At 46.8% G+C, this 27,995-nt stretch overlaps 14 protein-coding genes and 2 non-coding genes across 17 annotated transcripts; 7 read left to right on the forward strand and 9 right to left on the reverse strand.

The window, feature by feature from the left end:
- Positions 1-42: 42 nt before the first annotated feature.
- Positions 43-2,487, reverse strand: E1B28_006267 (uncharacterized protein; the record flags this gene model as incomplete). The annotated part of the gene is made up of 13 exons (XM_043150910.1): positions 43-125; positions 190-294; positions 347-651; positions 713-978; positions 1,030-1,092; positions 1,144-1,268; positions 1,322-1,397; positions 1,456-1,549; positions 1,606-1,663; positions 1,712-1,798; positions 1,855-1,958; positions 2,013-2,111; positions 2,162-2,487. The coding sequence occupies 13 exons, from the start codon at positions 2,485-2,487 to the stop codon at positions 43-45; spliced, it is 1,791 nt and encodes a 596-aa protein (XP_043012000.1).
- A 20-nt stretch (positions 2,488-2,507) lies between these two features.
- Positions 2,508-5,349, reverse strand: E1B28_006268 (uncharacterized protein). Its single transcript, XM_043150911.1, has 11 exons — positions 5,056-5,349; positions 4,802-4,993; positions 4,541-4,747; positions 4,244-4,486; positions 4,009-4,193; positions 3,684-3,951; positions 3,396-3,631; positions 2,959-3,342; positions 2,848-2,901; positions 2,702-2,792; positions 2,508-2,647 (listed from the first exon to the last, which is right to left on the reverse strand). The coding sequence occupies exons 1-11, from the start codon at positions 5,333-5,335 to the stop codon at positions 2,637-2,639; spliced, it is 2,151 nt and encodes a 716-aa protein (XP_043012001.1). The 5' UTR covers positions 5,336-5,349; the 3' UTR covers positions 2,508-2,636.
- Positions 5,350-5,487: 138 nt separating this feature from the next.
- E1B28_006269 (uncharacterized protein) lies at positions 5,488-7,003 on the reverse strand. Its single transcript, XM_043150912.1, has 5 exons — positions 6,710-7,003; positions 6,442-6,627; positions 6,243-6,379; positions 6,021-6,191; positions 5,488-5,964 (listed from the first exon to the last, which is right to left on the reverse strand). The coding sequence occupies exons 2-5, from the start codon at positions 6,619-6,621 to the stop codon at positions 5,883-5,885; spliced, it is 570 nt and encodes a 189-aa protein (XP_043012002.1). The 5' UTR covers positions 6,622-6,627; positions 6,710-7,003; the 3' UTR covers positions 5,488-5,882.
- A 721-nt stretch (positions 7,004-7,724) lies between these two features.
- On the reverse strand, positions 7,725-9,178 carry E1B28_006270 (uncharacterized protein). The gene is made up of 6 exons (XM_043150913.1): positions 9,099-9,178; positions 8,927-9,026; positions 8,513-8,795; positions 8,304-8,455; positions 8,148-8,238; positions 7,725-8,094 (listed from the first exon to the last, which is right to left on the reverse strand). The coding sequence occupies exons 3-6, from the start codon at positions 8,687-8,689 to the stop codon at positions 7,921-7,923; spliced, it is 594 nt and encodes a 197-aa protein (XP_043012003.1). The 5' UTR covers positions 8,690-8,795; positions 8,927-9,026; positions 9,099-9,178; the 3' UTR covers positions 7,725-7,920.
- Positions 9,179-9,397: 219 nt separating this feature from the next.
- Positions 9,398-9,669, forward strand: E1B28_006271 (uncharacterized protein; the record flags this gene model as incomplete). The annotated part of the gene is made up of 3 exons (XM_043150914.1): positions 9,398-9,435; positions 9,489-9,594; positions 9,646-9,669. The coding sequence occupies 3 exons, from the start codon at positions 9,398-9,400 to the stop codon at positions 9,667-9,669; spliced, it is 168 nt and encodes a 55-aa protein (XP_043012004.1).
- Positions 9,670-10,711: 1,042 nt separating this feature from the next.
- Positions 10,712-11,022, forward strand: E1B28_006272 (uncharacterized protein; the record flags this gene model as incomplete). Its single annotated transcript, XM_043150915.1, has 3 exons — positions 10,712-10,752; positions 10,805-10,893; positions 10,949-11,022. The coding sequence occupies 3 exons, from the start codon at positions 10,712-10,714 to the stop codon at positions 11,020-11,022; spliced, it is 204 nt and encodes a 67-aa protein (XP_043012005.1).
- Positions 11,023-11,116: 94 nt separating this feature from the next.
- On the forward strand, positions 11,117-12,742 carry E1B28_006273 (uncharacterized protein; the record flags this gene model as incomplete). Its single annotated transcript, XM_043150916.1, has 7 exons — positions 11,117-11,299; positions 11,363-11,389; positions 11,440-11,731; positions 11,790-11,963; positions 12,017-12,331; positions 12,380-12,515; positions 12,568-12,742. The coding sequence occupies 7 exons, from the start codon at positions 11,117-11,119 to the stop codon at positions 12,740-12,742; spliced, it is 1,302 nt and encodes a 433-aa protein (XP_043012006.1).
- Positions 12,743-12,853: 111 nt separating this feature from the next.
- E1B28_006274 lies at positions 12,854-12,937 on the reverse strand. Its single transcript has one exon. It is a non-coding gene; the product is annotated as a tRNA-Arg (tRNA).
- A 92-nt stretch (positions 12,938-13,029) lies between these two features.
- Positions 13,030-15,975, forward strand: E1B28_006275 (uncharacterized protein; the record flags this gene model as incomplete). Its single annotated transcript, XM_043150917.1, has 12 exons — positions 13,030-13,128; positions 13,186-13,593; positions 13,641-13,707; positions 13,766-13,880; positions 13,935-14,096; positions 14,156-14,234; positions 14,288-14,304; positions 14,353-14,859; positions 14,910-14,997; positions 15,054-15,518; positions 15,568-15,845; positions 15,903-15,975. The coding sequence occupies exons 2-12, from the start codon at positions 13,204-13,206 to the stop codon at positions 15,973-15,975; spliced, it is 2,241 nt and encodes a 746-aa protein (XP_043012007.1). The 5' UTR covers positions 13,030-13,128; positions 13,186-13,203.
- A 154-nt stretch (positions 15,976-16,129) lies between these two features.
- E1B28_006276 (uncharacterized protein) lies at positions 16,130-17,082 on the reverse strand (the record flags this gene model as incomplete). Its single annotated transcript, XM_043150918.1, has 7 exons — positions 16,130-16,222; positions 16,281-16,410; positions 16,473-16,530; positions 16,590-16,782; positions 16,836-16,897; positions 16,948-16,982; positions 17,048-17,082. The coding sequence occupies 7 exons, from the start codon at positions 17,080-17,082 to the stop codon at positions 16,130-16,132; spliced, it is 606 nt and encodes a 201-aa protein (XP_043012008.1).
- A 30-nt stretch (positions 17,083-17,112) lies between these two features.
- E1B28_006277 (uncharacterized protein) lies at positions 17,113-17,882 on the reverse strand (the record flags this gene model as incomplete). The annotated part of the gene is made up of 4 exons (XM_043150919.1): positions 17,113-17,310; positions 17,366-17,573; positions 17,652-17,729; positions 17,791-17,882. 4 exons carry the CDS (start codon positions 17,880-17,882, stop codon positions 17,113-17,115), a joined length of 576 nt encoding a protein of 191 aa, XP_043012009.1.
- Positions 17,883-19,048: 1,166 nt separating this feature from the next.
- On the reverse strand, positions 19,049-19,390 carry E1B28_006278 (uncharacterized protein; the record flags this gene model as incomplete). Its single annotated transcript, XM_043150920.1, has 1 exon — positions 19,049-19,390. One exon carries the CDS (start codon positions 19,388-19,390, stop codon positions 19,049-19,051), a length of 342 nt encoding a protein of 113 aa, XP_043012010.1.
- A 420-nt stretch (positions 19,391-19,810) lies between these two features.
- On the forward strand, positions 19,811-19,901 carry E1B28_006279. The gene has a single exon. It is a non-coding gene; the product is annotated as a tRNA-Ser (tRNA).
- Positions 19,902-20,000: 99 nt separating this feature from the next.
- Positions 20,001-23,663, forward strand: E1B28_006280 (uncharacterized protein). Its single transcript, XM_043150921.1, has 4 exons — positions 20,001-20,180; positions 20,238-20,282; positions 20,339-20,371; positions 20,424-23,663. The coding sequence occupies exons 1-4, from the start codon at positions 20,095-20,097 to the stop codon at positions 23,227-23,229; spliced, it is 2,970 nt and encodes a 989-aa protein (XP_043012011.1). The 5' UTR covers positions 20,001-20,094; the 3' UTR covers positions 23,230-23,663.
- A 330-nt stretch (positions 23,664-23,993) lies between these two features.
- E1B28_006281 (uncharacterized protein) lies at positions 23,994-25,653 on the forward strand. Of its 2 annotated transcripts, XM_043150922.1 has the most exons (7): positions 23,994-24,318; positions 24,376-24,499; positions 24,560-24,794; positions 24,853-24,939; positions 24,998-25,101; positions 25,158-25,251; positions 25,307-25,653. In XM_043150922.1, the coding sequence occupies exons 1-7, from the start codon at positions 24,015-24,017 to the stop codon at positions 25,385-25,387; spliced, it is 1,029 nt and encodes a 342-aa protein (XP_043012012.1). In that variant the 5' UTR covers positions 23,994-24,014; the 3' UTR covers positions 25,388-25,653. The 2 variants fall into 2 exon arrangements, with proteins under 2 accessions (XP_043012012.1, XP_043012013.1); XM_043150923.1 differs by having other exon boundaries at positions 23,998-24,318; positions 24,560-24,939; positions 24,998-25,251.
- Positions 25,654-25,914: 261 nt separating this feature from the next.
- On the reverse strand, positions 25,915-26,639 carry E1B28_006282 (uncharacterized protein). Its single transcript, XM_043150924.1, has 3 exons — positions 26,421-26,639; positions 26,141-26,360; positions 25,915-26,080 (listed from the first exon to the last, which is right to left on the reverse strand). Exons 1-3 carry the CDS (start codon positions 26,576-26,578, stop codon positions 25,982-25,984), a joined length of 477 nt encoding a protein of 158 aa, XP_043012014.1. The 5' UTR covers positions 26,579-26,639; the 3' UTR covers positions 25,915-25,981.
- Between the last annotated feature and the right edge of the window lie 1,356 nt (positions 26,640-27,995).

Raw genomic sequence — 27,995 nt, forward strand, 5'->3', positions numbered from 1 at the left:
AAGGTCAACCTGCCCACTGTATTGGATTTATTTATCACAATGTCAGAATGCCTTAGTCTCGTCAGAGTTGAGTATAAGAGTTCCGAAGAATTGAATCATCTCCAAAAAGGCATCGGCTGTGATAGCTGACAGGGCGAAAAATCGTGTCAGTTTCCACTGCAAAGTAAAGATCCTTATGAGGGGACTAACATTCGTTAACGGTGTGTGCGCTTCCCAGAGGGTTACCGGTTTTTCCGGTATTGAGATGATTATATCGGAAGATATGCTCCGTTAAATCCCAGTAGAACTTTGTGTCTACGAAGGCATGTATGAACTCCATTTCCTTTGAGACACGTAGAGTACCCACCTGTGTTACCCGTCATCATCCCTGGAGCAACTATGACACCGTCGTCGTCGTCAGTGAGTGACCTGTGAGCGTTGTACGCGGCCTTGATAGTCCCAGAAAGTAACTGATACGGTGCTGCGTTCTCACCCTTGGTCGGTGTAACTGGAGCTGGTTCGAGCACTGTAGATGATGACAAGGTAAGGCGACCTTTAGAGGGCACATCTTCATCCGACACTTGCTCGCCAAACGCCATGTAAGTCAAGTTGAACTTGTTGGCTAGCCCTGCAAGCAGATCTCGGTCATGTATCTTGGTAGCTTTGCCAGAACTATCAGACCATGACATGTGTTGATTTGTGTTCGAACATTTCAATAAGAGAGCAGTTTTACCTGGTAGTAGCGATCCGATGGTTTACCAGAGCAAACGCCTGTTCCGGCAACGCGTTTGATTTCACTCCGCCCCGAATCATGTCAACAGCTTGCGTTGTTCCTGCTAGACTCTTGAACACTGGGTTCTGGAAAATGCTCTCCTCAATTTTCTTCAAGGCTTTATCCGACCGTTTTGCTCGCTTAATTGCTTTACGAAGGGGAACTGGAAGGTTCGCCGCGTGCGCACCCAAACATTCGACGAATTCGTACATTGGTGTGTCCCGTTCCTTTCATACCACTTTAGTCGGGAACAAAAGGCGGGCGCGGAAATGACCCACAAGATGTGATTTAAAAGGGTTGTTCTCGAGGTGAGCGATCAACGCAGCGAGAATTCCGATGCTCTAAGGAATCAATCCCGATTTATACCAGGTCGTTGTATTTCCTCCACTTACGGTGTGACGAGGTGGTACGCTCGAGTGACCACCAGCAGTAGCGACTTCGATATCAACATCAACCGACCCTTTTTCCGCAATACCGGGCGTAGCAAACACGCTTCCGTACTGGTCCATAAATCCCGCTAATGACAGGTATCAAGCACACTGAAAACATAATCATGGCGACCTTACTCACCGCCTTCGTCGACCATGAACGCGAAGGAATGGCGTCCATATCTTTCCGTTAAGTACTTTGCCAACTCTGCTGCACCCTGTTTCGATACTTGAGAAACGGATATTCCAGGGAAAAGAAAAACGGGCGAAATTTACGTATTTTCCGCCGGCCTCCTCATCGAAACCGAAAGATAGAACGACAGTACGAGCAGGTTTGAATCCTTGTTCCAGAAGGAATTCGACGGCTGCGCTATACATCGCATGTGTTTTCCAGGTAAATATAAAAAGGGGAAGATCGTCACATACAGGACGCCAATTAAACCACTCTTGTCATCACTTGATCCCCTTCCCCATACGCGTTCGCCTGATCATGATAGAAACCACGATGGGTCAATATACGGTGTGGATTTACAGAATCGAGAAAACTTTCCATCGTAATGACCAGAGTAAGGTGGATAGGCCCATTCGTCGACTGTGTCTGGATTTACTGGTACAACGTCTTGTGCACGAAAGTAAGTTAACTCAAGCTAAATCCAGAGATATTGTGAGACGTACCCTGGTGAGCAGCCAGAATGTAGGGTTTCAAAGCCACATCGTATCCTTTCCACACGTATAGTAACCCATAGGTATTGACCTTTGTGAGTTCCAAAGTCGAGTGTCTAGAAACATTCTCAATCTGTGTGATGTGCAATTTCAAATTGGCAACACCTCACACCCTGGGGAAAGCATTTTGAAGGTATTGGTGAAAAAAGGCCCTGTTTTCCCATCTGGAATCTTCGCCAACCGGATCCATGTTGTCGAACGTCTCTGTCCTGATTTGCAATCGTTGGCGAAAGGATGCGATGCCTTGAGATTCACTCACTCAACCTGAACAGCTCCTCCCAACCATCTTACAGCTCGGTTTTTGAACTCGTCCGTTCTTAACTCGTCATCTAGCAATGTCCAGAAGAACAAGTTCTGGCGAGGGATCAAAGTATTTGTTTGAGGGCAAGAGGAGTCCTCGACCGGTCGGTAATTGAATGCCGAAAGGGAATCCCATCTCCAAGTCGCGAATGTCCATACACAAGCCAGGCAGATGCTTAGACACCATAATTTTATCGATCTGTAGGTGGCCTTCCGGGCCGTATGTAAGGATTCCGACGAACCGAGCGAAGGCACCGTCAAATTTCGTTTTTGCGGCAACACCATGGACGTACGAATGTGAGATTATTGGCTCTCGACAACAAGTGCAAACGTAAATGATACATTACGAAAATGATGCAATACAGGTGTCTTTGTAACTACTTCTCACAGGTGCATCGACGAACGGCGGATAAGCACAAGAAACTGAAGTCGTATCATGTAACCGCTGTGATTTCGGTGAGGTCTTCAAGCAAGACGTGTAGATACGAACTGGACGTACTGTATTTGGGCCCGCCGCCGCCTTCGGGAACAGTCCATGTAATATCTTGCGTTGGAACCTTCACGTCGCATAGTTTACAGTGTATGCAATTCTGAATATGTAGCGTCAGTACGTATCCATCTAGAGAGAAGCGACGATGTGCAAACCTGAGCATTGATAACAAGCTTCTTTCCATTCCAGCCATCTGGACTTGTACCAGTCTTAAACGAGGTGCAAGTAAGAATAAAGTCGACCGGAAAATGGGTGAAAAAACTAACCTCATCTTCAACATACTCATATACCCCGGCCGGACATGCTCTCCCAAGTAACCCGGCGTATTCCTCGACGTTCTTCTGGACATGCTCTCTCCTTCGCTTCTGCTTTTCATGCAATAAGCCTTCATGAGTTTTGCTTTCTGTTTCATCTGAACCCTTTGCATGCTCTCCAAGTACATTCGCCTCATCTCCATACCATTCCCGCACATATTCACGGAGGGTAGCCACCCGTAAATGTTCTGGTTGATCTTCCTCATGGTTCGTGCTTGTCAGCGATACACTAGTCAAAAGATCCGTCGACAATGGGGGTTCATATGCAGGATAGTCGATGGGTTTATGTCTCGAGGCTTTCTGTGTATGCCTTGAATCCATGGATGGGGTAGCGTTCTGATCCATTAAACGTGAAAAATTCGCCTATAACGAGGAAATTGGAAACGCACCATGTATTTCTCTCTATCGCTCGATTTCGTGTGCCTGAATGTCCAAGGAGTCCTTCCTTTCAAGAGGAGACTATCCACACCAGAATACATTGCTCCACCGAACACTCCAAGCCTGGTATTGAAGGCTGGTCGCATATTTCTTACCTCGTGTAAATCGTCGTAAACCCAAGACTTGGTGAATGCCTCGGTGTACGAGGAAAGATTTGCTGGTTTCACTGATTCTTCCGTTGAATCCTCTAGGCCCCTTGATATGTAAGCAAATTATAGCAAAGTAAAGTGTTATCCCACCTTCACTGGAGTTGAGCGCGTTAAAGGCACCTTCACCACCCATCATTCCTGTCTTCATTGAGTTGTGGACACCCTTGATTTTTGCGATGTTCACGAAGCCGGCTGAGTCTCCTATGAGAGCCCCACCAGGGAAGTGGAGGAGTGGTACAGATTGTAAGCCACCTTCAACAAGTACTCGTGCTCCATACGCGATCCGCGATGGAGTGTAAGTATTCGGCGAGCTGGAGGGCGTGAGCAACTTCCGAAGATACGGATGATGTTTCATTTTCTGACAAGTGACGCGGTCAGAAACGTTACGATGAAGGACACTTTCAGACATCTTTACCTGGAAATCGCGGTACGGGCTTCTGTAAGGATTGCTCCAGTCGGCACCCACCACAAGTCCGATGCTTACAAGCCCTTTATCCATGTGATAAACCCAACCGCCCCCGTAAGTCGAGTTATCGAGGGGCCGGCCAAGCGTGTGTACCACCTCTCCAGGTTTATATCGACCATCTCCTTCAGAACCATCTATGTTTTGGTCAGTATAACCGCAGAGCGCACGAAAACGACGTATTTACCATCAGGGGCTATCCTCCAGACTTCCTTTAAGCCGAACCCGTACGTTGGGCCCTCACTTTCCTTCCTTAGGTTGTACTTGCTTAGTGCAATCTTGCTCAGGCTTCCATGAGCACCTTCGGCGAGAAGGGTAACTTTTGAACGAAAAATCATGCCAGGTTCAAAGTTGCTGGTCTGAAATCCTGCTTTAGAGATACCAACATCGTTCGTTATCACGCCCTGAACACTTTTGACCTTGTTGGACGCTGGGAAAGAAATACGTCACTAGGTTCGCTCACAGTAGCGACCAAAAAACCCACAAGTTGGCGCATTATTCGCAGAACCAATCTTAGTGATTGAGTTGCCCCATTGCCCTTCCCATCCAATCCATGGATCGTCGGCATCCGGTTCTTCACTGAAAAGTAAACCGGCACCGGCAAATCCGGGATAAATTTCGACGCCGTAGTGTTCCTCAGCGACAGTAGCGAGCCATCTGGTGAATTGGGACAAGGAAATTATATGATTACCTGCAGCTCTCTTTCAATAGATGGGATGTAAATCATCGCGTTCTTGATACACACCGTGATTGTTCATTTGGGGAGGATGAGGTATAGGAATGGCCATTTTCTCCGTCAATAGCAACATCTTGGAACTTGTAGCCGGCTGTCCTAGTGGTGCTTCGGAGCCATATGCGTCTGCGTAAGTTGTAGGCGGGCCGAGTAGCTCATGCAGAGCCCTAGGTTCGAGCACGCATCCTGAAAGGATGTGTGAACCTAAAGGAGGAGAATGTAAGGCGTCAAGAATCGAAAGGACCTGATAGAACTTGGGCACGAACCCACTTCTCCGCCCTTCTCAAGAACCACAACTCTGACTTCTTTCCCTTTTTCTCGCTCTAGCTGTTTTATCCGAATGGCAGCACTGAGGCCAGCAGGCCCGGCACCGACAATACAGACGTCGACTTCATCCTCAACGCGTTCCACCGAACGAGGATCGTAAGGCTCGGCATTTTCTCTTCGAGATGGTGTAGCATGTATTCTTCTGGACACCCTCTGGGGAAAATTCGAAATTAAACGTGAGCATCGTCGAAAGGAGAGCGTCTGATTGCGTCGGAACATGATGGCTGTGAACAAAGAAGTGAGGTAATGTGATTGGCGCCGCAACGGGCTACTCGGGATGTTCAACTTCCGAGTCATTCTCTGTAGCCGTAGGCTTTGAGGAAAATTAATGTACTTAGTAAGTCTGATTCTATCGCAACACCATCGAGGCTGTCGCTCCAAATCCTCTTTTCTATTTCTCACCCCTGGACTCCTTTCAGTTTTGTATGTTCACTCGTACTTATTTCCCTAATACTAGTTTCTGCAGCTGAGTACTCCGTCGTCTTCCGTCCCGCGGCCCGACGCAACTGGTTGCTCTTTCAGTCATCAGTTGAACAGTTGAATGTATTTCACACTGCAATTGAGCTGGAACTGGCACAAGCGAAGAGGCAAGAGGCAAGAAGTCATCTGTCCGAAATGCCATTCCTCAAATGCGGGAACACGATGCCCATCGACCATTTGCATTGTGCATGTGTACTTTACGACACATCTGGTATCTTCATACAGAAGGAAAAGGGCCCGGGACACATAATTATTCGATATTGAGGCTTGATAAACCCATACTAGTCTACGCAGGACCGTCGATTCCGGTACAGTTCATAGAGCTTTGGATTGTTTTGCCTCCGTTAATGATTAAAATGAGGTCGGAGCTTGGGAAGAACCGTGTCAAGACTTCAGGTAAGAGGCGCAAAATGTAGACACGTACTGCAGACCAAGCAAATCTTCATCCAAACCATTATCGTTGATATCGGCATTCTCAACGAGGTCATCCATATCACTAGCACCCCACGCAATCAATGTGGATTGGTTACTGTTCAGGTTGAATTTATGAATCTTGTCGTGAACACAATCATCGTTGGACTCTTCGCCCGTGCCGCTGTTGTAGGTATGAAAATGATGGCTTCCGACACAAAGTTGAAGAGCATACCATGTGGTAATGTTCAAGCCGAGCAATTTCGCAAGTGGAACTATAGTTGCGTTAGCAGCGGGACATTCATGTCCGGCTTCACCGTCTTTATCAACTTTGCAGGTGATAATTTGGCCAATATTGAGGTTAGAAAAAAGCTGCACCGTCACGTAAAAAAATTTGTGAGATTTCAGAATTTGTTGACTCATAAGTTACTTACGTTTGGAATGCACTCCTCTGCCCTCCTCTTCCCGACGGGGGTCAGACCCGGACGACCAAAAGAGGGTGTTTCGGCATTGGAGATGATGTAGTAAGGAGGCTTTGCAGTGGCAGCAAGACACCCTATCCCTACGAAAAAGGTGATCAAGAGGAAGGAGTGGACGAGTTTAAACGAGTGCATCGGGTACTGGAGGAATGAAACGAAGAAAAGAAAGCACAAAGGACGGTCAATGTCAATATTGGACTCTTAAATGTGTAAACCGACTTACCTGTCATTCCATGACCCTGCAACGGGCGAAATTAGAGCGGGTTTTCGAAAACCCGCATTCCGTCCGAGGATGACCGACAATTCCTGGAATCTGTAAATAACGAAGTGGCAGGAAAAGTTTTCAAGGCCCAGATGCGGAAGTACACATCAGGGACCATCCATAAGTATTGTGCCCCTGGGAGGTGCGGTCGTAGTCCCTGACGGAAGCCTTGCAGGATTCACACGCTTCCGGATATGTAAAGCTTGGGAGGCCACCGTGAGCGAAAGATGTCGCCAGTCTGACTCTTAGAAGCGATCCAACATTGAAGCGGACTAATTACCCGCAGTTAACGCGCCTTCGTGGTCCTCCCCTGACATGCCTTCATCATTGATGATACGAAAAAGCAGAAATAAGTGGAGAAGAAGCTCCAGAATCTCAATTGCCGCATTACTTGAGTCCTGGGCCTGAGTCGGCAGAAGGTTCAGGAGGTACCGTTTCCAAACAACAAACCATCAAAGGCTGGCTCATACTATATCTGTATCTATGAGCGCACGCGGAAACGAGGTGTAAAACCGGACTATCGCAGGTCGTGCCTGTCCAAGGAAGCCTTTTCCGTGAAAATAATACAAACGATAGAATTCGAGCAGGATCGAGTCGCCGATGCTTGCCTGTTTTCACTTCCTTTACCCGCAAATCCCCATCGCGGTTTATGGTAGTTACAGGTCACCTTGATCAAAGGCAAGCCTCTATGATTTGTACTCGCAGAAACCTAGCACCCGAGCCCGGTCAGAGTTGGAATGTGGTGGAATAGAACATGTCTGGGTTCAATTGACGCGAAGTGTCACACCACGTGACAAAGGTATCACTTTAATGGACTATGAAAGTCGCCACCCAGAACTGTAACGGTGAGTAAGTATGAGTCTATGACAAAATGCATTACATTCTAATTCAGAGTACCGTGGTACTTGAATTCTAAAAAGATTGATAGATGGACTCCCTATTTATGGAAGAGGATTTCTTCTTGACATCAAGTTGATAGCAAGATAAAACAATTCTGATATTATTGTACCCAGAATCTAGAAACTACGATATCTGAGCTCGCGCGAGTACAGGTTCAAGTTACGTATTTTGGCATAGATGGACAGTAGTAAGCAGTGGAGCACGTTGTTACCCGCCTGTAAGGATATGAGAGATACTTCTACTTAAAGGGCCATCCTCCAGGTTTACTTGAGTTACGCTGGGCCGTCGATTCCAGTACAATTCATTGAAGACTGTCCGATAACTTTGGTTTTTAAGGCGGTGGTGATAATGTCGTAATGGGGAGTGCCATCTTCATTATCGTCGTCGTCATCCTCTTCGTCGTCGATATCAAGGTTTTCGAAGAGATCTTCCATTTGCAGAAAGTCCTGTTGGCAAGCAATCAGTTTCTCTTGAATTGAGGGTGCGATGGGCAACTTACCCAGACAATGAGGACAGAACCAGTGCTATTCTTAGCGAATGCATTAATCAACCTACTAGCGCACCCTTCATTGGCGTCGTCACCCGCACCACTAGAAAAATTGAGATGTGTCAGAGACCGTCTCCCTCTCCAATGGTTTTTTTTCCGACCACTGACCACGTAGTGAGACTCAGCCCTAGCTGAGTAGCAAACGGTTGGGCAGTTGGCGCTGCTGCAGCGCACCCTTGACCGTCGCCATCCTCATCCTCGGAGCCGGCTGCCGTACCATTACAAGAGATAATCAATCCAATGTTGAATTTCGCGAAGACCTAAATAGAGTCTTTGTTCAGAGTTCAAGAATAGGTTGGCAAATTGAGTTCTTTTACGTTGGGAATACACTGTTGTGCACGTTGTTGACCGATAGGTGTAAGTCCTGGACGACCGAGAGAGGGCGTCTCGGCACTACTGATAATATAGATCGTGTTATTGACTTGGAGAGCTTGGGAGGAGGGGAATCCTGTGAAGAACAAAAGAATGGCAAGTTGGAAAACGAAGGGAATCATTGCAAGAGTGTCAGGATGGGAAATGGTCTTGAGTACAGCTCAAATGGTTCTTTTAAGTATGTGGTGTCCTCATACAGGAACGGGAATCTTGATCCGAAATAATGGACTTTGAGCGGATTTATTCAATGTTTTTGGAATTTCTGTCCAGTGCGGGGATACTGTTGACGATTGAATATTGAATACCAGGTACAGTCCATGTATATTGCCCAAATGCTAGAACTTCCGAACGTACCGTACCATATTCGAGTCTCATATACCATGAAGACGATCGACGTGTACTTTGTGCGAAGCAGCCAGCATTTTCGTCGCGTACTGAGCCCAGAACCCGGAGTAAAGCCTACGCCGTTTATAACGTGGTCAATGCTTCAATGTGCAATGGTGTGGGCAAATGGAATCGTGTAGTACTTACTGTATGAGACCAGAGTTGAATTTCCTCACCGAGACCGCTGTCCGACGATCGTCGGTAAAAGAGAGTAGGCATTGCAAATCATGTAATTCAACTCCGCCAAGGGGAACCGACGCTGTCAAATTGTGTATTTCAAACTCCGCCAGGTCGTAGTGTACATGTGGCTGTGTCGATTTTTCGAAGGTCCCCTAAGCTTCTTTGTTCTTCGGCCTTTGCTTTCTCTACCCTTGTGGCTCACTTCCACCACAAAAAAATTAGCGGTACGAAGTACAGACCATGGGTGGCGAGGGCTTCGCTGGAGGATGCGTTCAAATTGGATCGCGGATACATTGATGGGTAGGTATGTATCATTCGTTTTACTTTTAGATCATAAGAATCTCAACCTTCTTCCAGAACGGGTGGTATCAAGCGGAATGTCAACTTGGATATACGTTATTTGAAGTCAGCCCTACCGCATCTGGACAACATTGTAAAGCAGGAGGGTACGTATATCTTTCAGGTAAGTCTTTCCTGTTCACTTCCGTCTCATTCACTGCACAAATATGGTCAGATATGCACAAACCGCCGGGATTAACATGACTCAGGAAAAGATCCATTCATCAAATCCATAGTACTTTTGAAACATGGATGGCCATCTCCCGAATGTATGAGCAATGCGGGTCGCAACCGCTCCCACCCGGTGGCGAACTTGTCAAGCACAAGTTCACGTGTGGTAGAGCGACTCAATCTCACGATCGAAGGCTACCGGTGAGTCACGGTCTCCCGATTTCATTTTCGCCCGGTGAATCATCGCAATCATCGTACATAAGTGGAAGAACGAAGAAGATATATGTGGTTGATTATCCGTCACAATTGACCATATAGCCATTGTAACTCCAATGTACGATGATCTGTGTTGTGGCGTTGGTTTCAGGCGTCGTAGCCATGCTTATTCTGCCTGTTATTCTGCCTGCGTCATGTTGACAATTTCACCCCGGAATTACTCATGTCTGGATTTTGGTTCGCCGAATAAGATGCAGTAACTAGATGGAGAGCGCTCGCCTTAGCGGATAACAAGAAGGATTCCAATTCCTCAGACCCATTCGATCGCTTGCTGTCTGGCCGTATTCCATTGACGCTAAAATTCCGGATAGCGTTTGTGACCCTGTTCGTGCATAGCAGATCCGCCTGGAGCAGCTGTTCAACGTCGATAGAGACTCCATCCGTGGAACAGGCGACTTTTGACTCTAGGTTTGTTGTAAGTGAGCTCAAATACTCCGAGCGACCGATTAGGAACATTCTTGTGGTCTTGAGGTAGGAATCTGCTCCAGATTCAATCTCTCAGCGACGGGCCGCTGTTCAATGCGTTCATACCAAGGAGATCTCAATCATCCGAAGTGATAGGTATGTAATTCATGCTCCCTTTCACCTCTAGATTCCAGACTAATACGCGGGCAAGTCAAGCGCCCACTGAGGCAAGGTGGACGTGCCCTCTCTCTGGTCATCTTCAGAAACCTGTTAAAAGGCGTACGAAATGTTCTTCGGATAATCCAGTTCTTCCACTCAGACCTGCTTTCTCCTACTGGTCCTCGTTAGTCGATCAAAGATGTGCTACCGTCAAATTGACTACATCACTTATGCCTGCGGTCATTCCTTTCCAATTGACGCAGGCCGTATTGTGCGTCATTCAACTTCAATTCAAGAAACGGCCGTTCTGACCCACATTCTAGATTGACTGTTGGAAGTCCAACTGCATCTATAGCCAAGAACACCACAAGAAAGGAACGTGCGTCGACTGCGCCACGACGTGTAATAAATGGTCAGTGTGCTCTGAAAGTAATCCCTGACTTTTGAGTCTGACGAAACACGTCCAGGTTGCGACCACCTAAGAGAGGAGAAGATACGGTCTCTGGCAAGGCTTGTAGTGGCTGCTGAAGATAGAAGCTGACATCTTATCTTATCACTACGTAATCTAAACTACTTTTATATCAATCTATACTTCGCTTTGGCTGGTGCAACACGCTTCTTCCCTTTACCCTATCATGCTACATCTAGCGTCAAAAATTCCTCTTGAACAGAAAGCCGCATACTTGCGCACCCTTCCTGCCATACGTGAACGTTGTGGTCAAGTATTTGAACTCGCCAGACAGAATAAACTGGAATACTTCGATTATCACCCAGAAAAAGAGGCAGATGTAGCCAAGTTCTGTGTGGAGATCATAACGGTCTGCCGTCCTTTTGAATACAGGACATAATAACTAATCGAAACTCGTTTGCTTGAAATCTAGCGTGATTTTGGGACAAACTTTGGGGCAGTGAGTGTGGATCGCATGGATCAGCTTTTTTAATCAACTGTTCCGGTTAGATTCCACCTCACGGCCGATGGAGGCATTTCGACGCAGGAGGATCTCGAATCTCCCCTCTCCTCGAAAAATGGAACGCCGAGTCGGTCGATGATCAAGAACAAGGGAAGCGTCTAGTTGACTTGTTCATCGTATCCGTCTTGCTTGACGCTGGAGCTGGCAAGGATTGGGCCTATCACGAGAAAGAAACCGGTTCGAAATACGGTCGATCAGAAGGACTTGCCATTGCTAGCTTCTATATGTATGCCAATGGCACGTTCTCGAGCGATCCAAATCAACCATATCGTGTTGACGGTATGTTTGACAAGGCTGGATAGCTATGATCATCTAGGCTGATGCAACCGATGGGCAGCTGAGGCTTTATTGAAGATCACACCCCATTCTCTTGCTTCGGGAATGCAAGTATCACAGGGTAACCCGCTTATTGGCCTTGAAGGTCGAGCATCCCTCCTCAAGAACCTTGGTCTGGCCCTACAAGCTAGCCCCAGTCTGTTCGGAACGAACCCACGTCCCGGAAATTTGATCGGTTCGTCGAGTTAGTCCCTTGCTAGTGTTCAAGCAGATCGACTCTTCCTCTAGATTTTCTCAACACACAGTCCAAGCTGGAGGGTTCGATCAAAACTGTGCACATTTCTGCCCTTTGGCACGTGTTGGGCGATGGCTTGAACACCATATGGCCAGCTTCTCGTACAAAGTTGGGTGATGTTTCCCTAGGGGATGTATGGCCATGTGGTGTTCTCAAGGGCACATCTACGGCAGAGGGAGATGACTTGGTTCCATTCCATAAACTGACTCAGTGGATGACCTACAGTGTCGTTGAAGCGATTGAACGTACGACTAAGTGGCAATTCACCGGTGTGGAGGACATGACAGGGTTACCGGAATATCGTAACGGTAGATCTAAGCCTTGTTGTTCTGTTTTATCATTGACCATTATCGTAGGTGGACTCTTTTTGGACTTTGGTGTGCTCACTCTTAAACCCAATGCTCTCCCGACCAATGAAAACACTGGTTTGCCGCAAGCGTCCGCAGCCGCCCCAGCGGTTGTGGAATGGAGAGCATTGACTGTCATCTTGCTGTCAGTTTCCGGCTACTGGCTCTTTTGGATTCCGAAATTCATGTTTTCTTAGTGATCGGATCGCGGAGGACATTCGCGTTAGACTAGGACTTTCTCCCGAGCAACTTAAGCTGGTACAAGTTCTTGAAAGTGCGACCTGGAAAGGAGGTAGAGAAATCGCAAAGCAGAGAAGGCCCGAGACCGGTGGACCCCCTATTGAGTTGGAAAGCGATGGAACAATATTCTAATTATAGTTTCAGAGAACAACGCTTTATACTGTAAGATAGGGATCTCTAGAAGATCATGCAATACAATGTTTCGTCGTTACCAAAGCGCTATGTAAAAAGACCATGACAAAATGACCACCGCAGGACTCGAACCTGCAACCTTTTGGTATCATTTGGTAATCGAAGCCAAACGCGCTACCATTGCGCCAGGAAGCCTGCAAGTAAATTGAAGAGCAAATAGTATATTGGTGGCTGTCATAATTAAAGGCAGACGTGTCCATCACTGAATTTATTTTTCCCACGATTTCCCAGCGCAACAACTCTCAACTCTTCTTCATTGCCAAGAACAAATACAACAGGGAGCCACAGGAGGGTGAACCATTATTGGGCCTAAGTTGTTCGACGTGGTGCGCAGTTTCTCCCGTTCTCTCGCGCAAGCTTCCTGTTTCTGACTTCGTTCTTAGCCTTAGTTCACAATTCGCATGACTGGTGGTGGTTTCACGGTTTTGGATTCAGGATCTTCTGGTGGACATTTCTCTGGATCTTCTCATATTCGAGGTCCTACATGGCTGCATCTCCCGATCTTAACGTTATGCCTGCTTGGAGTGCAAATATCATGGTCGGTTGAGATGTCGAACGCATCACCATACTTGCTCTCGCTCGGACTTTCCAAGTCAGCAATGGCCATAGTTTTTGTTGCAGGTCCGCTTTCGGGGTTGATTGTTCAACCATTGATAGGGGTCTTGGCCGATAACAACACCTCAAAATGGGGAAGGAGACGACCATATATGATGATTGGATCAGTAGTATGTGCCGGTGCGCTTTTACTTTTAGGTTGGACAAAAGTTGTTGCAGGCTGGTTTGGACAAGCGGTGTGTTCCTTCTAAGAGCTGTGTCAACTTTCTAAATCTTCAAGCAGGAATCCTCGGTCGTCATAATGCTTGCAGTCCTATCCATATATGTGATCGACTTTAGTATAAATGCAGGTACTTGTAATGTGAATCTCTCTTTAAGCGGAAGCTCAATACTCTATTCTGTTCTTAGTCCAAGCGATGGATCGAGCACTGTTAGTCGACACTCTTCCGTCTGTACTTCAACCTGCGGGAAATGCATGGGCAGCAAAGATGCTTGCTATCGGAAACGTCATTGGTTTCTTCGTGTGTGTGGTTCTGATTGGTCATTCACTCGCAAGTGCACTAACGCGCTTTGAAAGCGGCAATCTCGATTTACCTCTTCATCTCTCTTTCCTTGGTTCGACTCAACTGGAAGTGCTCAGCTTAATTGGGTCGTTTGTCTTGCTCTCGACTCATTTGACAACAGCCTCTATGGTTCGCGAAAAAGTCCTTTTGGAAAAGTCTCAATCCGGAAGTGCTGGGTATGATGGCCATGAATCATATCAATTCGACACGTACATTGACAGCCTCCATTCCGTAGGCCGATCCGGAAGTTTGTTCAGGAGCTCAAAGACATTTGGATACATATGTTGACGTTACCTCGTGTAATTCGACAGATAGTAGGTTTTACTTCGCGATCGTGTTTGTTGTCGTGCCTAATCCCATGGTCTAGTGTATGATACAGTTCTTGTGAGTTGTACGAACATTTTACTTGCAGTTACCCTAAATATAGCGAAGCGCGTGGCTAGGCTGGTTCCCCATCCTTTTCTACACCTCCGTCTACATAGGTGACTTGAACAAAAGGGCGTTTTATGCGACGGTCTCGGTCATACCTCCACCTGGTTCTTCGTCGAGTCCCATAACACCAGAAATCTTGGCTTCCCTCGACACTGAATCATCACGTCTCGGCTCACGTGCGCTGTTCTACTCATCTCTGATAACACTGTTCATGAACTTTGCCCTGCCTTACTTTGTCACTGAGGCGTCGACGAATTCAAGGAGAAGAAAGCAGAAGAGACACCAGCAAACTGTTGCGAATGGTTTCGGCAGTTCGCACTCCCCGAACGGCACCTTCGGAGGTGGAATGAATGAGACCTCCAACCCTACCTCAGAAACACTCAACCGAGGAAGAAATATTTTCCGAAAAATTAGTGCTTTCGCAATCCCAGAAAGGATGCAATTACACCTCGCAAGTTTATGGGCAATCGGCCATGCAGTGTTCGCTCTCTGTATGCTCAGCACATTGTAGGCCGCCTTCCATCGCTCTGTTGGCATAAGTTGACAGGTTTTGGCAGTTTCACATCCTCAGTCTCGGGTGCAAGTATTCTTGTCGCGGCGACAGGGTTCTCCTGGGCCATTACCCAATGGGTCCCTTTTGCTCTGGTTGGTTCCATTCTAAATGTTGCCATCATGTTGATTGAATGTTGCGTTATACTTAGCTTGGAGAGGCAATCCTTACGGAGCCCTCAGCTCTCGCAGATGATCGTACATCCATTCAATTAGTTGATACGCGACACAGGAGACGAAGCGGAAGTGTAATCCTCGCCAGGACCAGCTCAGAGAGTCGACGTGAACTTTCAATGCTGAGTCGCTCTGATATCGACTCACGAGGGGGAACGTTCACTATTGAGGATCAATCTGATGACGACGTCGATGGAGATGAGAGCAAACAGACCCCTCAGCAAATGCGATCTACGCTTTTCGGCAACGCAGCAGCAGGTGTTAGCAAGATCGATATTTCCGGAAGTCGAGATGACCCGCAATATCCCCATGACGACGACGATGACGGAGAAGAAGCCGTTCTAGTCGGCCAAGTGCGGGATGAGGAAGGAGATGTTGGCACATCTGATGATACCGATGTCACCAGCGGAAGTGGCTTAAGCGCCAAGGCTGGAATTATACTGGTAATAAAACCATACTCTTTGCTCAAACTGTGCACTTATGACCGCTTAGGGAATCCACAATATATTCATCGTTATACCCCAGTTTCTTGTAACGGGCATCTCTTCCGTCATCTTTGCTCTAATCGACCCATCCAAAAGTGTCTTGCATGGCAAGCACCCTGGTACCTCGCATCGAGCCGTCGACACTACAGAATTTACAAGTGTAACAACTCAGCTATCGCGGTTACTTTCTATTCGAAACGAAACAAGCGATCAGGAAGCCATATTAGAGGAGCTTGTAGAGTTAGAAGCAGCCGCGAAATCAAACTCGGTTATTTACATATTCAGGTATAAATCATATTCAATAGGTCAATCATGCTCTTTTTTACCATCATCCCCTCTCAGGATTGGAGGAGTAGCTGCGTTCATTGCCTTCATCCTATGTTGGAGGCTGTCTAGAGAGCTTCGACATCGATAAGAGCAAACGCATATAGCGCAGATTGTTTTGTGCTGGGTATCCAAGATTAAAGTATTGTAAGGTAATGATAGTATGTACCATCCATGATGGACTAGGATAGATATCTTCGGCATAATGGAGGTTCCACCCGCCCGGTGTAAGCCATTATCCAAGTTCAAACCAACTGTCGAGGGGTTCCACTACCTTGAGCACGAACGTGCAGAAAACGAGAGACCAGCATCCCGATTGCTCCGCTTAACACCATTACCTGAGATTGGAATCAGAACAGGTAACGCTGACGGAAATGGATATTCAAAGTAGCTTACTCCACTAAAGATTACCGTTCTTGTCCATACGAAACCGCGGGCGGAGGTACCATGTAGCAATGCCCCTTCAATAGGTGTACCTAGAAGCATGCAGAACCCCACATTGGTGAAAGCAAACCCCATCCTAAGTCTAAGAAAACGTGGTCAGACCTGTCAGACGGGGCCCTCGAAACTAAAGCTTCTGGTACCAACCCGGGTTGACCAGAGTTCTTGCTTAGCTGAGCGATAATAGAAGGAATCAATGACAGATCTAGATATATCAGTCAGAGGATGTACCGGAGAACTGAAAATAAATAAATAAAGACGTACATGAGCCAGACATACACCCGTAGAGTAAGCCGAATACGACGAGTCCGGCTGAAGTATGCACGCTCAACATTGTAAAGAGAAGGACGGAGGTAGCTAGTAGACATGGGACGATCAAGTTATATGACCCGACGCGATCCGCGAAGGAATTGGGTAGCAATCTGCCAACTATGCTTCCGGCGTTCAATATGGCGATCTATGAGTGTGAAGTAATTAATATGATATGCTCGGAGGTTGTGGGGGACGTACAGCGTAAAATGCGAGGTCTGCGTTAAGAGCTTTATCTAGGCCATAGAGCTGGAGGTAAAAGTCTGCACAGAACATGAGGTTTCTTGAAACTCAACAAAGAGTAACAGCGCACAAGGAAAGAAGAGCCCAAACGCAACGAGACATGCTCTGATGAAAGGAGAAGGCGGTATCAGATCTCGGCGTTTACATGATTGGAATGAAGGAAGCTTTACGCGGCGATTGAGACTATGAATGCACCGTCTCTCATTATGCTCGCCATACCTCCGGTCTGTGAGGCTTAACGGGCTGATGAAGGCGTCCTGGCAATCGAAGTTGATAATTGATTGAGTAAAGGTTCTGGTTTCATAAGCAGATTCGCGCAGCAAAGCATAGCACCGGCCAGGCCACCTGTGACTCGAATTGCATTTGCGAATGAAGTCTTTCGACTTAGTTGATTGAGAAGGATAGGCCAAATGATACCGCCCACGGAAGCGCCCTAATGATAATATCAACGAACGGACATAAACGAGGGTACGTGGTGATGTCTTCACCGTGACAGCGATACCGGTAGCAAACGCTCTACGTTTCCTAAAATATCGTGGGATGATCGCCAGGGAAGGAATGAACAGTAGACCTTGTCCAAGCCCTAATCCGACAGCCTGTGCGAGAAATACTTGATAATATTGTCCTTTATGTGCCAGAGACAGCAGGAGCAATGAGAAAACTTCAAGTAATGAACCTAAAGCTAGCATGAGACGACTGCGGGGGACACGTCAGAGCCGAAGGTGTATAGGCGAAAAATGAAGTGAAGTGTGACAAGCCTTGGTGGAGACTCACAAGTATCCTGCATCAAATGCACGCCCCACAAAGATGCCCGGAGCATACTGCATGAAGAGTTGAAAGCTCCCTATCCAGCTACATTGGAAAAAGTATACGACCCAATGAGATACGAAGGATCGTGTGATAAAACACTAACCTTATGTCGGATGGACTCTTATTAGACAAAAAATCACGCGTGTAGAAATCTTGCATCACAAAAATCCGGGGATTGGGATAATGGATTATCATGACGTGCCTGTGATATCTTATCCCAGAATCAGTATCATTTCCCTGCCAGATGATGGGATACCTTATTTTGGATTATACTGGATTAAAACCACGGGGGTAAACGCTAATTACGATGGCTCCTCATCTGCTGTTATCACTTATCTGACGACCTACCATCAAATATAATGTAGATATGACATGATATGACATTATCATGTTTGCCCTACACCGGGGCAAAAAAAAATCTGTAATGCTCATTTCGGCGTAATTATTTCATATATGGTGCACTTGATGTTGCTATATCAAGGATTTCTTAATTTCTGTTTCTGATACCAATTGACGTGACTGCAAGCTATATATAGAGTAACATATTATAATTATTATATTTTGGTTTAGTATATTTTACGGTTTTTAGAAGTTAACAGTCACATGCATGCAGTACCGAGTAAGTTAGTTCGTACTTACAAGTACTATTTTGTTGAAGGTCAAATTTAGGCCTGGTGCTAGCGATTTTGATTGCGTTACGCGCGCGCGCCGGCCATACCTACGACGTACAGGTTCATCCCCACATTCAAAATCTGAGTTTAGGACATGTAATATGCACTCATCTACTACTCTACCTGCTCTACAGGTGATGATCCTGAATATTATACAGTTCTAAGATGGTCACTGCTGATACATCTAACAAGGCCAACAAAGGCACCCCCTTGTCCTAATGTAGAAGCCCTACATTGAATGATACCCCATTAAATTTTGTGGCATGAAGGACTCCCTGTCACAACCAGCTTATTTTATTTATTACATCAGGCAAGCTATAGTCATTATGAGATAAGCAAACAAAAAAATTATTGGGGAGTTGTACGCTATGATGACGAAGTCAGAAATTCGGGAGTGAATGAACTCCACATTATTTCCTTTTGGAGATCATTCAGGGTTTGACAACTTAAAATATTCATACCGGATAGATGATGGAAAAATATATTGACTTGGTAATCTGCCCGGCAAAAGATAATGAATGATATTGGAGTATCTGGTTTCAACGTCCTGACACGTGGTGACAAACTGTGTAACAGTATATCACAATTCGCGATTTTTTGTGATGTGGTATACACCGAATGCGTTTGAGTACCTAGTAATAGTCCAAGAATGAGTTACATGTACCAAAACTGGACATCGTACCGCGCGAATCACCCAACGGTACAAAACTGGAGGATCCAACTATCAGTTTGAGAGCATTTAGTAGATGATTCCAAAGGGTTGAAGGTAAGTTCTGACCATCCGCAGATTGTCATCCAAGCTTCCTTTCCGCCTTCACTAGCCTCCGAGCTTTCTACTGATGTAGGTACAAACTCTGAATGTCTGACTGGGACATCTCCGTTTCGCTCGTTATTCTGGACCGCCGAGTGCTCGGGATTTTCGTTAGCCGCCGGAGTAGTGACGGCCTTATCGTCAGCTTGAGGAGCTAGAGATTTTTCGGCCTCGCGAATGATAGTCGGGTGCGAGGAATCGGTTTCCTTCGAAAAGGGCATAAAGTGTTGGTGGAAAAGAACAAGGAAAAAAACCTGTTATATATTAGTATTCGGAGATGCCACGGCTCCATGGACAACCTGAAAGGTATCTTATTCATGTAAACTGCCGCTTCGAAAAGTAACGAAACAGAAAAAAGATGTAGAAAGGTGAATGATCTCTTCCATAATAATATCAATAATTACGCCACAGTATGAGCCAACTTTTACCTGACTGGACGGAAGCTCGAAGAGCGGAGGACGGTATCATGAATCAACCAAGCTTGGGATTTACTGTAAAGATCTGGCGGAACGGATGTAAGGACGGAAATGCTAGACGCGAATATGAGCTGATCATGAGCATGAACGCCACCAGGTTAGAGGGGTGCGGCAGGTAAGCAACGTAAACCTTTTATAATATGCTACTACCTATAAAGTATTTAAGGCACTATAGCCAAGTGGTTACGGCGACAGATTCGAATCGTACGATATCTGTTCCTCTTTGAGGGCGCAGGTTCAAATCCTGCTGGTGTCGTTTTGTTATTTATTTATTTTTTGACTAAATCACCATCTAGCCAATCGCGTAAGGTGCACGGTCCTAATGACACGTGTGACAATACACGGCTTCCTCATGGCTACAGCGAGGCAGACGCCGGTAATCAGGCGTCTTACACGGTTTTCTTTATACCATGTCAGCTTGAATTCCGTTCTTCACCTTTCTCTTCAACATGGTCATTCACTGGTATCTAGTGCTACTTCTCTGGGCTCTGGTCACCCCTTCAACGCCTGTGGTACTACCCTTGATATCCGACTCGTACGTTGAATCACTCGGAGAGTTCCACTCGCCAAGTTTCACTACAGGCTTTCATAGGCAGGACTATGCTGAGCTGGCACAGCAGTCTCCTAGTGCTCCCAGGTGCGCGAGCTCAATTCAGGCTCTCATAATGGATATAATTGACATGTTCGGCTTAGACCGCAGAGCGATCTTGTTGTATTGGACTTGAGGTAAGTACCTACTCTCAGGTAGATTTCCCCAACTGAACTGAACCTGCTACAGCTCGTTACCCTCTGTGTCTCCACGCACAGTCCTTTCACCTATCGAGCCTCGTCCATTGTCGTCAACAATGGTTATGGCGCTGGAACCATCTCTTCCTTCCTCTATCTCGATACTCCCCCTTCTGAGTTATTCCACGATCCTCGCCATTATAGGTTTTATTAGCCTGCGTATCGCAAAATGGAGACAAAGGCGTAGAGCACGCCAACATGCACACGCATTGGACCGCGATGGAGCAGAACTATTACCCACGAGCACTGCGACGATCAGTCCAAGGTTCAAGGATTTTCCTGTTCCGCCACCACTTCCCCCGAATTCCCCTCATCTTCTACCCAAGTCAGCTTCCGTTACTTCGTTGCATTCAGTGTCATCGCCATGTCCCGCCTCTCCGGCGCTTGCGCCTTGGCAGCATAACAGGCTCAGTCGCGTACTTGAAAGACCCAAATCACCTATTCAGCATATTGGCTTTTCACCCGGTGCCAAGATCAAGCGAAGAAGCAATAGTTTGGATCTCGGAGGCGCAGCCAAAAAGCGACATGCCAGCGTACCGACACCTCTTCGACACCCGTTCTTCATCTCTGAACCTGAGCCTGAACATGACCATCTTCTCCCTTCTCATGAAGCCCTATCTCATTACAGGGACGATGACGACGCGGACGACGATTTGACACTCATTCATTTTTCACCCGCCCATCAACGAACAAAAACTCATCACGGCCAAGCCTTGTGGCATTCCTCTCTCAACACTCCATTCGCTTCGTCTTTTGGCACGGAGACTGCTTTGATCGACTTTTCCTCTTCCTCTTCTTTAGATAAGCCCAAGATATCTACTCCGGTCAAACCAGTATCGGCACACACCGTCGCTTGGGCGTTCGACATCGAAGTTCCTCGTACTCCTCCTCCACCGCCTTCTTTGCCTCTTCCTCTGGTGGCGTTATCGAAATTCTCGTTGCATCGCCGTTCTCAATCGTCTGACATCAACTTGATTGACTTTTCTGAGAGAAAGGTCACAGAGGACGAAGATGTTGGCACACCTTCTCGTGGTTTGGCCGTCAAAGCTATCGCTTTGACTGAGGAAGGGGACATGAGCCCCGACAAGGAGAAAGAGCAAGAAATGGGTTATGAGGGTGGAGATGAAGACGAGATGGACATTGTCTGGGATGAAGGACGGGAGTTCAAAGCAAGACCTTTCGCGCCGGCATTGGTACAGAGGGAGAAGAGTGTGGAAAAGGATGTCGTTGACGACCTACAGAAGTCGGGAGAGGGATTATTGGTCGGTTCACCGCTAAGCGCTGTCCCATCAATGTCTTCCTCTGAACCTGCGATCGATCTGATCGAAGAGTCGGAGAGCAAGGAGAACGTATTTGATGGAAAGGTGGATAGTTTGACGAAGAGTGTTGTCAATGAGGTATCCCTTGAAACTCCCGCCCCACTTCTTCCTTCGCATTCCCGATCTCCTGTCGTGGTTGCCCTCACGGTGGACCAAGCAGATGAAGTCGAGGAACAACCTTACGACCATTCACGGCAGGAAGTTGACGTGGAGACCACATTGGTGGAAGAAGCCCGTCTTCTTGAGGATCTCATAACCTCATACACAAACTCAGATATAGGAAAGGTGGAAAGAAAGGAAAAAGAAGATAACGCTGATCACGAACTTATTAACGACCTTAACGAATTTGATGAAGACTTGAGTTATTTGACGACGGGTAACCCAGACTCCGAGTCACCCCATCCCGAGGTGGATGAAGCTTTTATCAAGGTTTCATTGCCTCCATCCCCTATTCCCTCGGATTGTGATACCTTACTAGACCTGGACGAGGTAGAGGTTCCTGGTTCTGTGGACGAGGAAGTAATAGAGAGCGCGGAAGATGTCGAGATACCTCAGTCTTCCGATCCCTTACCGTTAGTGGAGGTGAAAAAGGAGGAGTTCCCCGACCCAGACCTTCTTCCCTTGCCGCAGATACCGCTCCTTACCGTAATGAAGTCTTCCGAGCTTGAGACCTCGACCTCACGTCTCTCGTCACCTTCACCATCTATCTCCCCTCACCAAATCCCCACTCCGCCGGCTTCTCCACCACCCAGTCCTCGATTAACGGGCCTATCAAACATCACAAACCGACCGGCGTGGAGTGTACGTGCTGCGGATATGCCTCCGCTAGGTATTCATGCCAACGGTGCACACATTTTGAGCACGAAACCAAGTATTGGAGATTTGGGAGGGAAAAGGAACGATGAGAATTGGGATGTTGTTAAGAGAAGAAAGTTGGGGAAAGCGAAGGACGATAGAAAAGAGGAGGATGTGGCCGTCCTAGATAAGGACGAGGATGTCGAGGTAAAACCTGAACCTGCGGTATCCACCGTGATTGTTGAACCTTCACCACCATCATCTCCAACCCCTCCTCCTTCCGGGCTCTTTTCTCCGCCGGTTTCATTTGCATCTTTGCCTGGTGCGTTCCCGACGGATATTTCCACCGTAAACGAGAAGAACGGCACTGTCGTTGTCAGCGTCGACGTCCTCGCCGCGTCTATTGAGCCACAAAGTCAAGTTGAGAACGAGGACGGCCAAGTCATTTCTACCTCGCTCACCGCCCCCCCTACCCGCCGTCGACCGGTTCATCGATCTGCTCTTGACATTGCGTTGGCGATGCAGCTGAGGCCCGGATTGGGAGTCGGTGCAGATCCTGCATGGATGGTTAGATTTTTGATGGCGATGTTTGGATGGTTTGTGGTGCTCATTAGTGGAAGCACGGGAGACGCGAATGGATATGGCATGGCGAGTGCCTTCATGGGTGCTAGAAGGAGGGATTAGAAGACCTGTGACTAGGTTTCGTTTTTTCGTTTTCCTTGATGGAGTTCCCTCGTTTTCTGCCTTCCAAGTCATGGATTTTGTGTTATGTTTGAGCGCTCCTTTTTTCCCTCGTTCTTATTCATGATCTCGCTCTGCATTCGTTTCGTTTAATTAATTCGCTATGCATTCCATTCTTGCACTTTCTATTTCCATTTGTTAATCACCTTCAAGCCCACACGTTCGCTACAAGTATTTAGATAAATCGCACGGATTCTTGACATACCTGCATTATTTACACTATCCTGCGGTCATTAATTATGCATACCGTTCAGATTTAGCATTTTGTACATACCCTTCATTGGATGATTGTTTTCATTGAAAGCCGTTTGGAATCATATTCCGTACGACTTCATATAGTATGTTTCAGTATATCTCGTTTGACCTGTGATCTGAGGCAATCCGTTGAGAAGGCAATACTTTATAGGATGGATAGCCAGCTCTGCGTGCTACAAGTGAAACCGTGAATACAGACGTGTATACAAAGCGTAGCGGGTAAACAGTGAGTACAAGGAGAAGTACGTCGACGTTTTCCACATTGTTGTCGATGGTATCGGTATTATCGAAAATCCAGGTTCATAGTAATACTCTTGGATGTCATGATTGAACAGGATTCCAGTAGAATTCACCCGTTGAAACTTGAAGCTCACTAACGACAGAGAACAGAAAGTAGTATGCATATGAGAGTTTGAGCGACAGCCGAGCCGGTTCGAACTCTCCGGTAAGTTGCCGGTTCAACCTCGACCAACATGCAATCTCGAAACTTCGTATTCGACCCTCGTCCCAACTTTCCCCTCCTAGTCACAGCCAAACGATACTGGAACCCAGAGTCACCATACATCAACGACCCAACAGCCCTCACCCTTGTCTGTTTACATGGGACCGGATTTCACAAAGAACAGTGGGAACCAGCGATAGATGACCTCCTTGCGCTGGTGAAAGCGAAGAACGACCAAGTGCGGATACGAGAGGTATGGAGTATAGACGCACCGAATCATGGCGATGCTGCCGTTTTGAACGAAGAGACGCTATCTTGGGGATATGAAGTATCATGTCCGCATTTCTTTTCAAACCCATGAATTCCCTGCATTCTGACTTGTTATCTCTCAGTTAGATGGGAAGACTATGGTCGTGCCACACATTCACTTCTTGCGGGCCTTGGGAAAGGAATAGATATGGATTTTAGCAAGCATAGATTGATTGGAGTCGGCCACTCTATGGGTGCAGTATCATTGTAAGAATTCGGGTTTTCGTCTTCTTGTATATCTCAATTTGACGGCACTCACCTTGACAGACTGCTCTCGACCAATTTCTTCCCGGTCATCAAATTCGAAGCAGTCATCCTCATTGAAACTATGACCATGATGAAGAAATCAAGCGCCCCGTTCATATCAATCGAAACGAATGTGCTTGCTAGTGGGTCCATCAGCCGGCGAGATATATGGCCATCGAAAGAAGAAGCCTATCAATCACTCAAAAGTAGGGCGGCTTGGAAAGTTTGGGATGATAGAGTATTGAGGACTTATACCGTGCGTCCGTCTCCTCTATCCCTAGGCGTTCTCGTAGTGTCGTTGACATTGCAAACAGGAACAAGGCATGAGGCCGCTGCCCACAAAAGATTATCCTGACAAAACCGAGGGTGTTACTCTCAAATGCACCAGAAAACAGGAAACGGTAGGTGCATAAACGGAACGTGCACCCCACAAAAACTTTTGATTGACCTGGTCCTCAGGCATGTTATCTTGACACGGGTCACTCCCTTGTGTATCGGAACTTCAAGACATTTGCGAAACGCATTCCGATTCACTTTATATATGGCGCAGTATTCGATTATCTGTCAGTGTGCTTCTCACTGAAATTTAAAGGACTCACTCGTTACTGCATTCCCATAGATCAAAAGAAATAAAGGACGATGTAATTGAGAACGCGATTGGCGGAGTACAAAATCTAGCTTCCTTTGCACTCATACCTAATGCTGGACATTTGGTAGGTCACCCGTAATACATACTTCCAGTACATCTCCCAGCTCACTACGTGTAAGGCCCTGCAAACACATCCTACCGGAGTAGCGCAAGCAGTATACGACGCTCTCATGATCGTGGTTCGAACCTCCAAATTGTAGCAAAGAAGGTAATTAAACAATTCCTTCAATCAGACGGTCAATGCCCGACAGCGATGACGGCAGGTCATTTCTGGTGGCCTTGAACCTGCCTAGGTCTACATAATGGGTGTAGTCTAGGCCTTACAAAGTCATCTGTCAAGCTAGAGTTTTCCCCTTGACTTAGGAGCAAAGTCAAAAGACTGGTGGTGTGTTTGTCCATCTGATTATGATTATACAATTCTTGGCCATGGAAGTTTCTCGCATATCGGCGTGCGCCCACATCCGGAACGCATTCAAATGAGTAGCATCTGTCACCTCTGTTACCTGGCTTTCCTATGAGTTAAAAATGCCGCTAAAATGGTAGGATCGGATATTTCAAATTGCCAATGCGCCCGATGAAACCCAAGCCGTCCGCAATCCCAGTGTTACTAGCGTATTCAGACTTTCCTCGCCCTTTTGTAGGCTGCCAGCCAAACCATCCTTCCCAGAAGGGCATTTGCGATATGGGAGGGTGGTGGCGAAACTCACCGGTACCCGCTCGCTATGAACAAGGTAAAAAGTTTGATTTATTACACTAGACTATGCTATGCTCCATGTATGTTCGTGAATAAGATGTTAAGAGATGGTGATCTTCTTGGGCGTCGCCTCCTTGCCAGCCTTAGGGAAGGAAACAGTAAGAACACCATTCTCAAGAGATGCCTTGATTTCTTCCTCCTGTTAAAATGGAGTGAGTAATTGGTGAACGGCTTGTTGAACGATATATGGTATACTCACATTAACACCCTGAGGAAGTCTCAAAGTCCTCGAAAACTTGCCAAATCGGCGCTCACGGACAGCATAACCATCCTGATTATGCTCCTCAGAGACCTTGGTCTCTCCAGAGATGGTCAATTGTCCGTCGTGGACGTCAATGTTCACGTCCTCCTTCTTGAGCCCAGGTAGCTCGTAAGTCACGGTAACGATATTCTTCTCGGTGTTCTCGTGAAGGTCCATTCTACATAAAATCAAAGTCATTAAAAAATCACGCGGTACAGCACGACCCAGAATATCATACCTTGGCTTAAGAGATTGGGAAACTGAATCGTCACCTTGTCTCTGAACAGCTTGTCCTCCTTCGGCATAAGAGGGGTTGCTTCTCCCAGCCCTGGAGAAGAACTCGTTAAAGAAACGGTCGAGGTTGTAAGATGGCTCGTAGTAGTAAATAGAAGACATAGTGAGTACTAGTAAGTCGAAGACGAGTTGAAGTAGTGGGCTTTTCTGGAGCTGATGATTCTGCTGTTTACTGCGTTGTCATCAGGCGAGCTTTTAAACTCTTTTTAAGTCTGCATGCAGAACATTCTTGAAAAATCGAGCACATCAATCGTAGAATCGAAAATCGATACGCGAAGGCAGGAGAAACGAGAAGAAATTTCTATAATAATCACGTGGCCGCGAGCACAGTCAAAAGTCTCGCCAGGACTTTCTAGCAAGATGTCCTGAATGTTCATAAGGTGTGTCCGATGATATAGAGCGTTTACAGGGGACAAGGTTACAGCAAGTAGTCATCCAGTGGTTGAGAAGCAATTGATTCAAGTAGTCATCCTAGTCATCAGTACTCAGTAATCGGTAGAATTTCTCCGAGAGCCTTCTGTCATTCAGGGATGTTGTGAATCGTGATTCATGACAAGGTTCGGTTGCGCGGAATTATTGCGAGCGAAGCGAGCAATCCTTATCAACGGGCGAGGGCCCGGTCAACTTTTGTTTGTGATTGTTTGTCGTTTCCGTTTCAATGTCACTTGCTCGTCGCCTTTGGCGATGAGCAGCCCTTTCGTACTCTATTCTACCTTTCCCAAACCTCGAAAATCAACAGAGAAGACATATTATTACCCATTTATCAAGTTTGTTGACAGAAATTGATACTTTTTCACCCCTTTTACGACGTGTTTTTTTTTCACTGCCAGTAAGATAAGAGAAATGTAGACAAGCGGTTAGAGGCACAACATGCAGGTGAATTGCTACACGTATATATGGTTCCAAACATGTCTAAAAACAACTTCTAGGTCTTCACTGGTGTACCAGCTGCTCAAAGCAAGTAAATCGCGAAGACTGCACAGATCAGCAAGGTCAACTCTTCACGACATGTAATGACTGCCGGATGCGTCTTCGACGCGTCACCATTGACGACGTGCCTGATGAGGATGAGCCTCCGCCAAGCGACGAATCCGAAGGGGTGGATGACCAGTATCTCGGCGATGGCAGTGACATGATGAAAGTCAATCTACTGGAAGATGTGATGGTCAGTGGTCACCGAGGCCGAGAAAAGATTTATTCAGAAATTTGTGAAGGCTGACAAGGACTCCCTGAAGCTACAGCCTACTTGTGGTGTTTGCCGAGAGATTCGTTGGAACATGAAGCTGACTCTGTCGCCGGCCAGTGATGTAGCAAGGATAAAGGAGACGTGAAAAAGTGGAGTACCGAGAATAATGTCCATCCAGGTGATTCCCGGGTCAGTTGAATATCTTATCAGTGATGCTCACTCAATGGCCGCCTATAGCTGATATCCCGCAAGCACTGAAGGGCCTTACCGAGCTCGAGGAGATGATGGCAGTCACGTCTGTTCGCCCTCTGGGTTTCAGTACAAATACAAAGA

The sequence above is a fragment of the Marasmius oreades genome, chromosome 3, assembly GCF_018924745.1.
Source record: "Marasmius oreades isolate 03SP1 chromosome 3, whole genome shotgun sequence".
Lineage (NCBI taxonomy): Eukaryota > Fungi > Basidiomycota > Agaricomycetes > Agaricales > Marasmiaceae > Marasmius > Marasmius oreades.

Bases quoted from the DNA above. Each gene is read 5' to 3' on its own strand.
- E1B28_006270 (XM_043150913.1), bottom strand. From the start codon at position 8,689: ATGATTCCCTTCGTTTTCCAACTTGCCATTCTTTTGTTCTTCACAGGA. The intron at 8,239-8,303 runs GTCAGTGGTCGG...CAATTTTTCTAG, and splicing joins GGGCTGAGTCTCACTACGTG to TGGTGCGGGTGACGACGCCA. The intron at 8,095-8,147 runs GTAAGTTGCCCA...GCTTGCCAACAG, and splicing joins GTTCTGTCCTCATTGTCTGG to GACTTTCTGCAAATGGAAGA.
- E1B28_006281 (XM_043150922.1), top strand. From the start codon at position 24,015: ATGCAATCTCGAAACTTCGTATTCGACCCTCGTCCCAACTTTCCCCTC. The intron at 24,795-24,852 runs GTGCGTCCGTCT...CATTGCAAACAG, and splicing joins GAGTATTGAGGACTTATACC to GAACAAGGCATGAGGCCGCT. The intron at 25,102-25,157 runs GTCAGTGTGCTT...GCATTCCCATAG, and splicing joins GGCGCAGTATTCGATTATCT to ATCAAAAGAAATAAAGGACG.
- E1B28_006269 (XM_043150912.1), bottom strand. From the start codon at position 6,621: ATGCACTCGTTTAAACTCGTCCACTCCTTCCTCTTGATCACCTTTTTC. The intron at 6,192-6,242 runs GTATGCTCTTCA...TACCTACAACAG, and splicing joins GGCTTGAACATTACCACATG to CGGCACGGGCGAAGAGTCCA. The intron at 5,965-6,020 runs GTACGTGTCTAC...GTTCTTCCCAAG, and splicing joins GAAGATTTGCTTGGTCTGCA to CTCCGACCTCATTTTAATCA.
- E1B28_006282 (XM_043150924.1), bottom strand. From the start codon at position 26,578: ATGTCTTCTATTTACTACTACGAGCCATCTTACAACCTCGACCGTTTC. The intron at 26,361-26,420 runs GTATGATATTCT...GATTTTATGTAG, and splicing joins TCCCAATCTCTTAAGCCAAG to AATGGACCTTCACGAGAACA. The intron at 26,081-26,140 runs GTGAGTATACCA...CCATTTTAACAG, and splicing joins GACTTCCTCAGGGTGTTAAT to GAGGAAGAAATCAAGGCATC.
- E1B28_006268 (XM_043150911.1), bottom strand. From the start codon at position 5,335: ATGTTCCGACGCAATCAGACGCTCTCCTTTCGACGATGCTCACGTTTA. The intron at 3,952-4,008 runs GTAAAGATGTCT...GTCACTTGTCAG, and splicing joins GCCCGTACCGCGATTTCCAG to AAAATGAAACATCATCCGTA. The intron at 3,343-3,395 runs GTGCGTTTCCAA...TTAATGGATCAG, and splicing joins GCGATAGAGAGAAATACATG to AACGCTACCCCATCCATGGA.
- E1B28_006280 (XM_043150921.1), top strand. From the start codon at position 20,095: ATGGTCATTCACTGGTATCTAGTGCTACTTCTCTGGGCTCTGGTCACC. The intron at 20,181-20,237 runs GTACGTTGAATC...AGGCTTTCATAG, and splicing joins CTACCCTTGATATCCGACTC to GCAGGACTATGCTGAGCTGG. The intron at 20,372-20,423 runs GTAAGTACCTAC...AACCTGCTACAG, and splicing joins CTTGTTGTATTGGACTTGAG to CTCGTTACCCTCTGTGTCTC.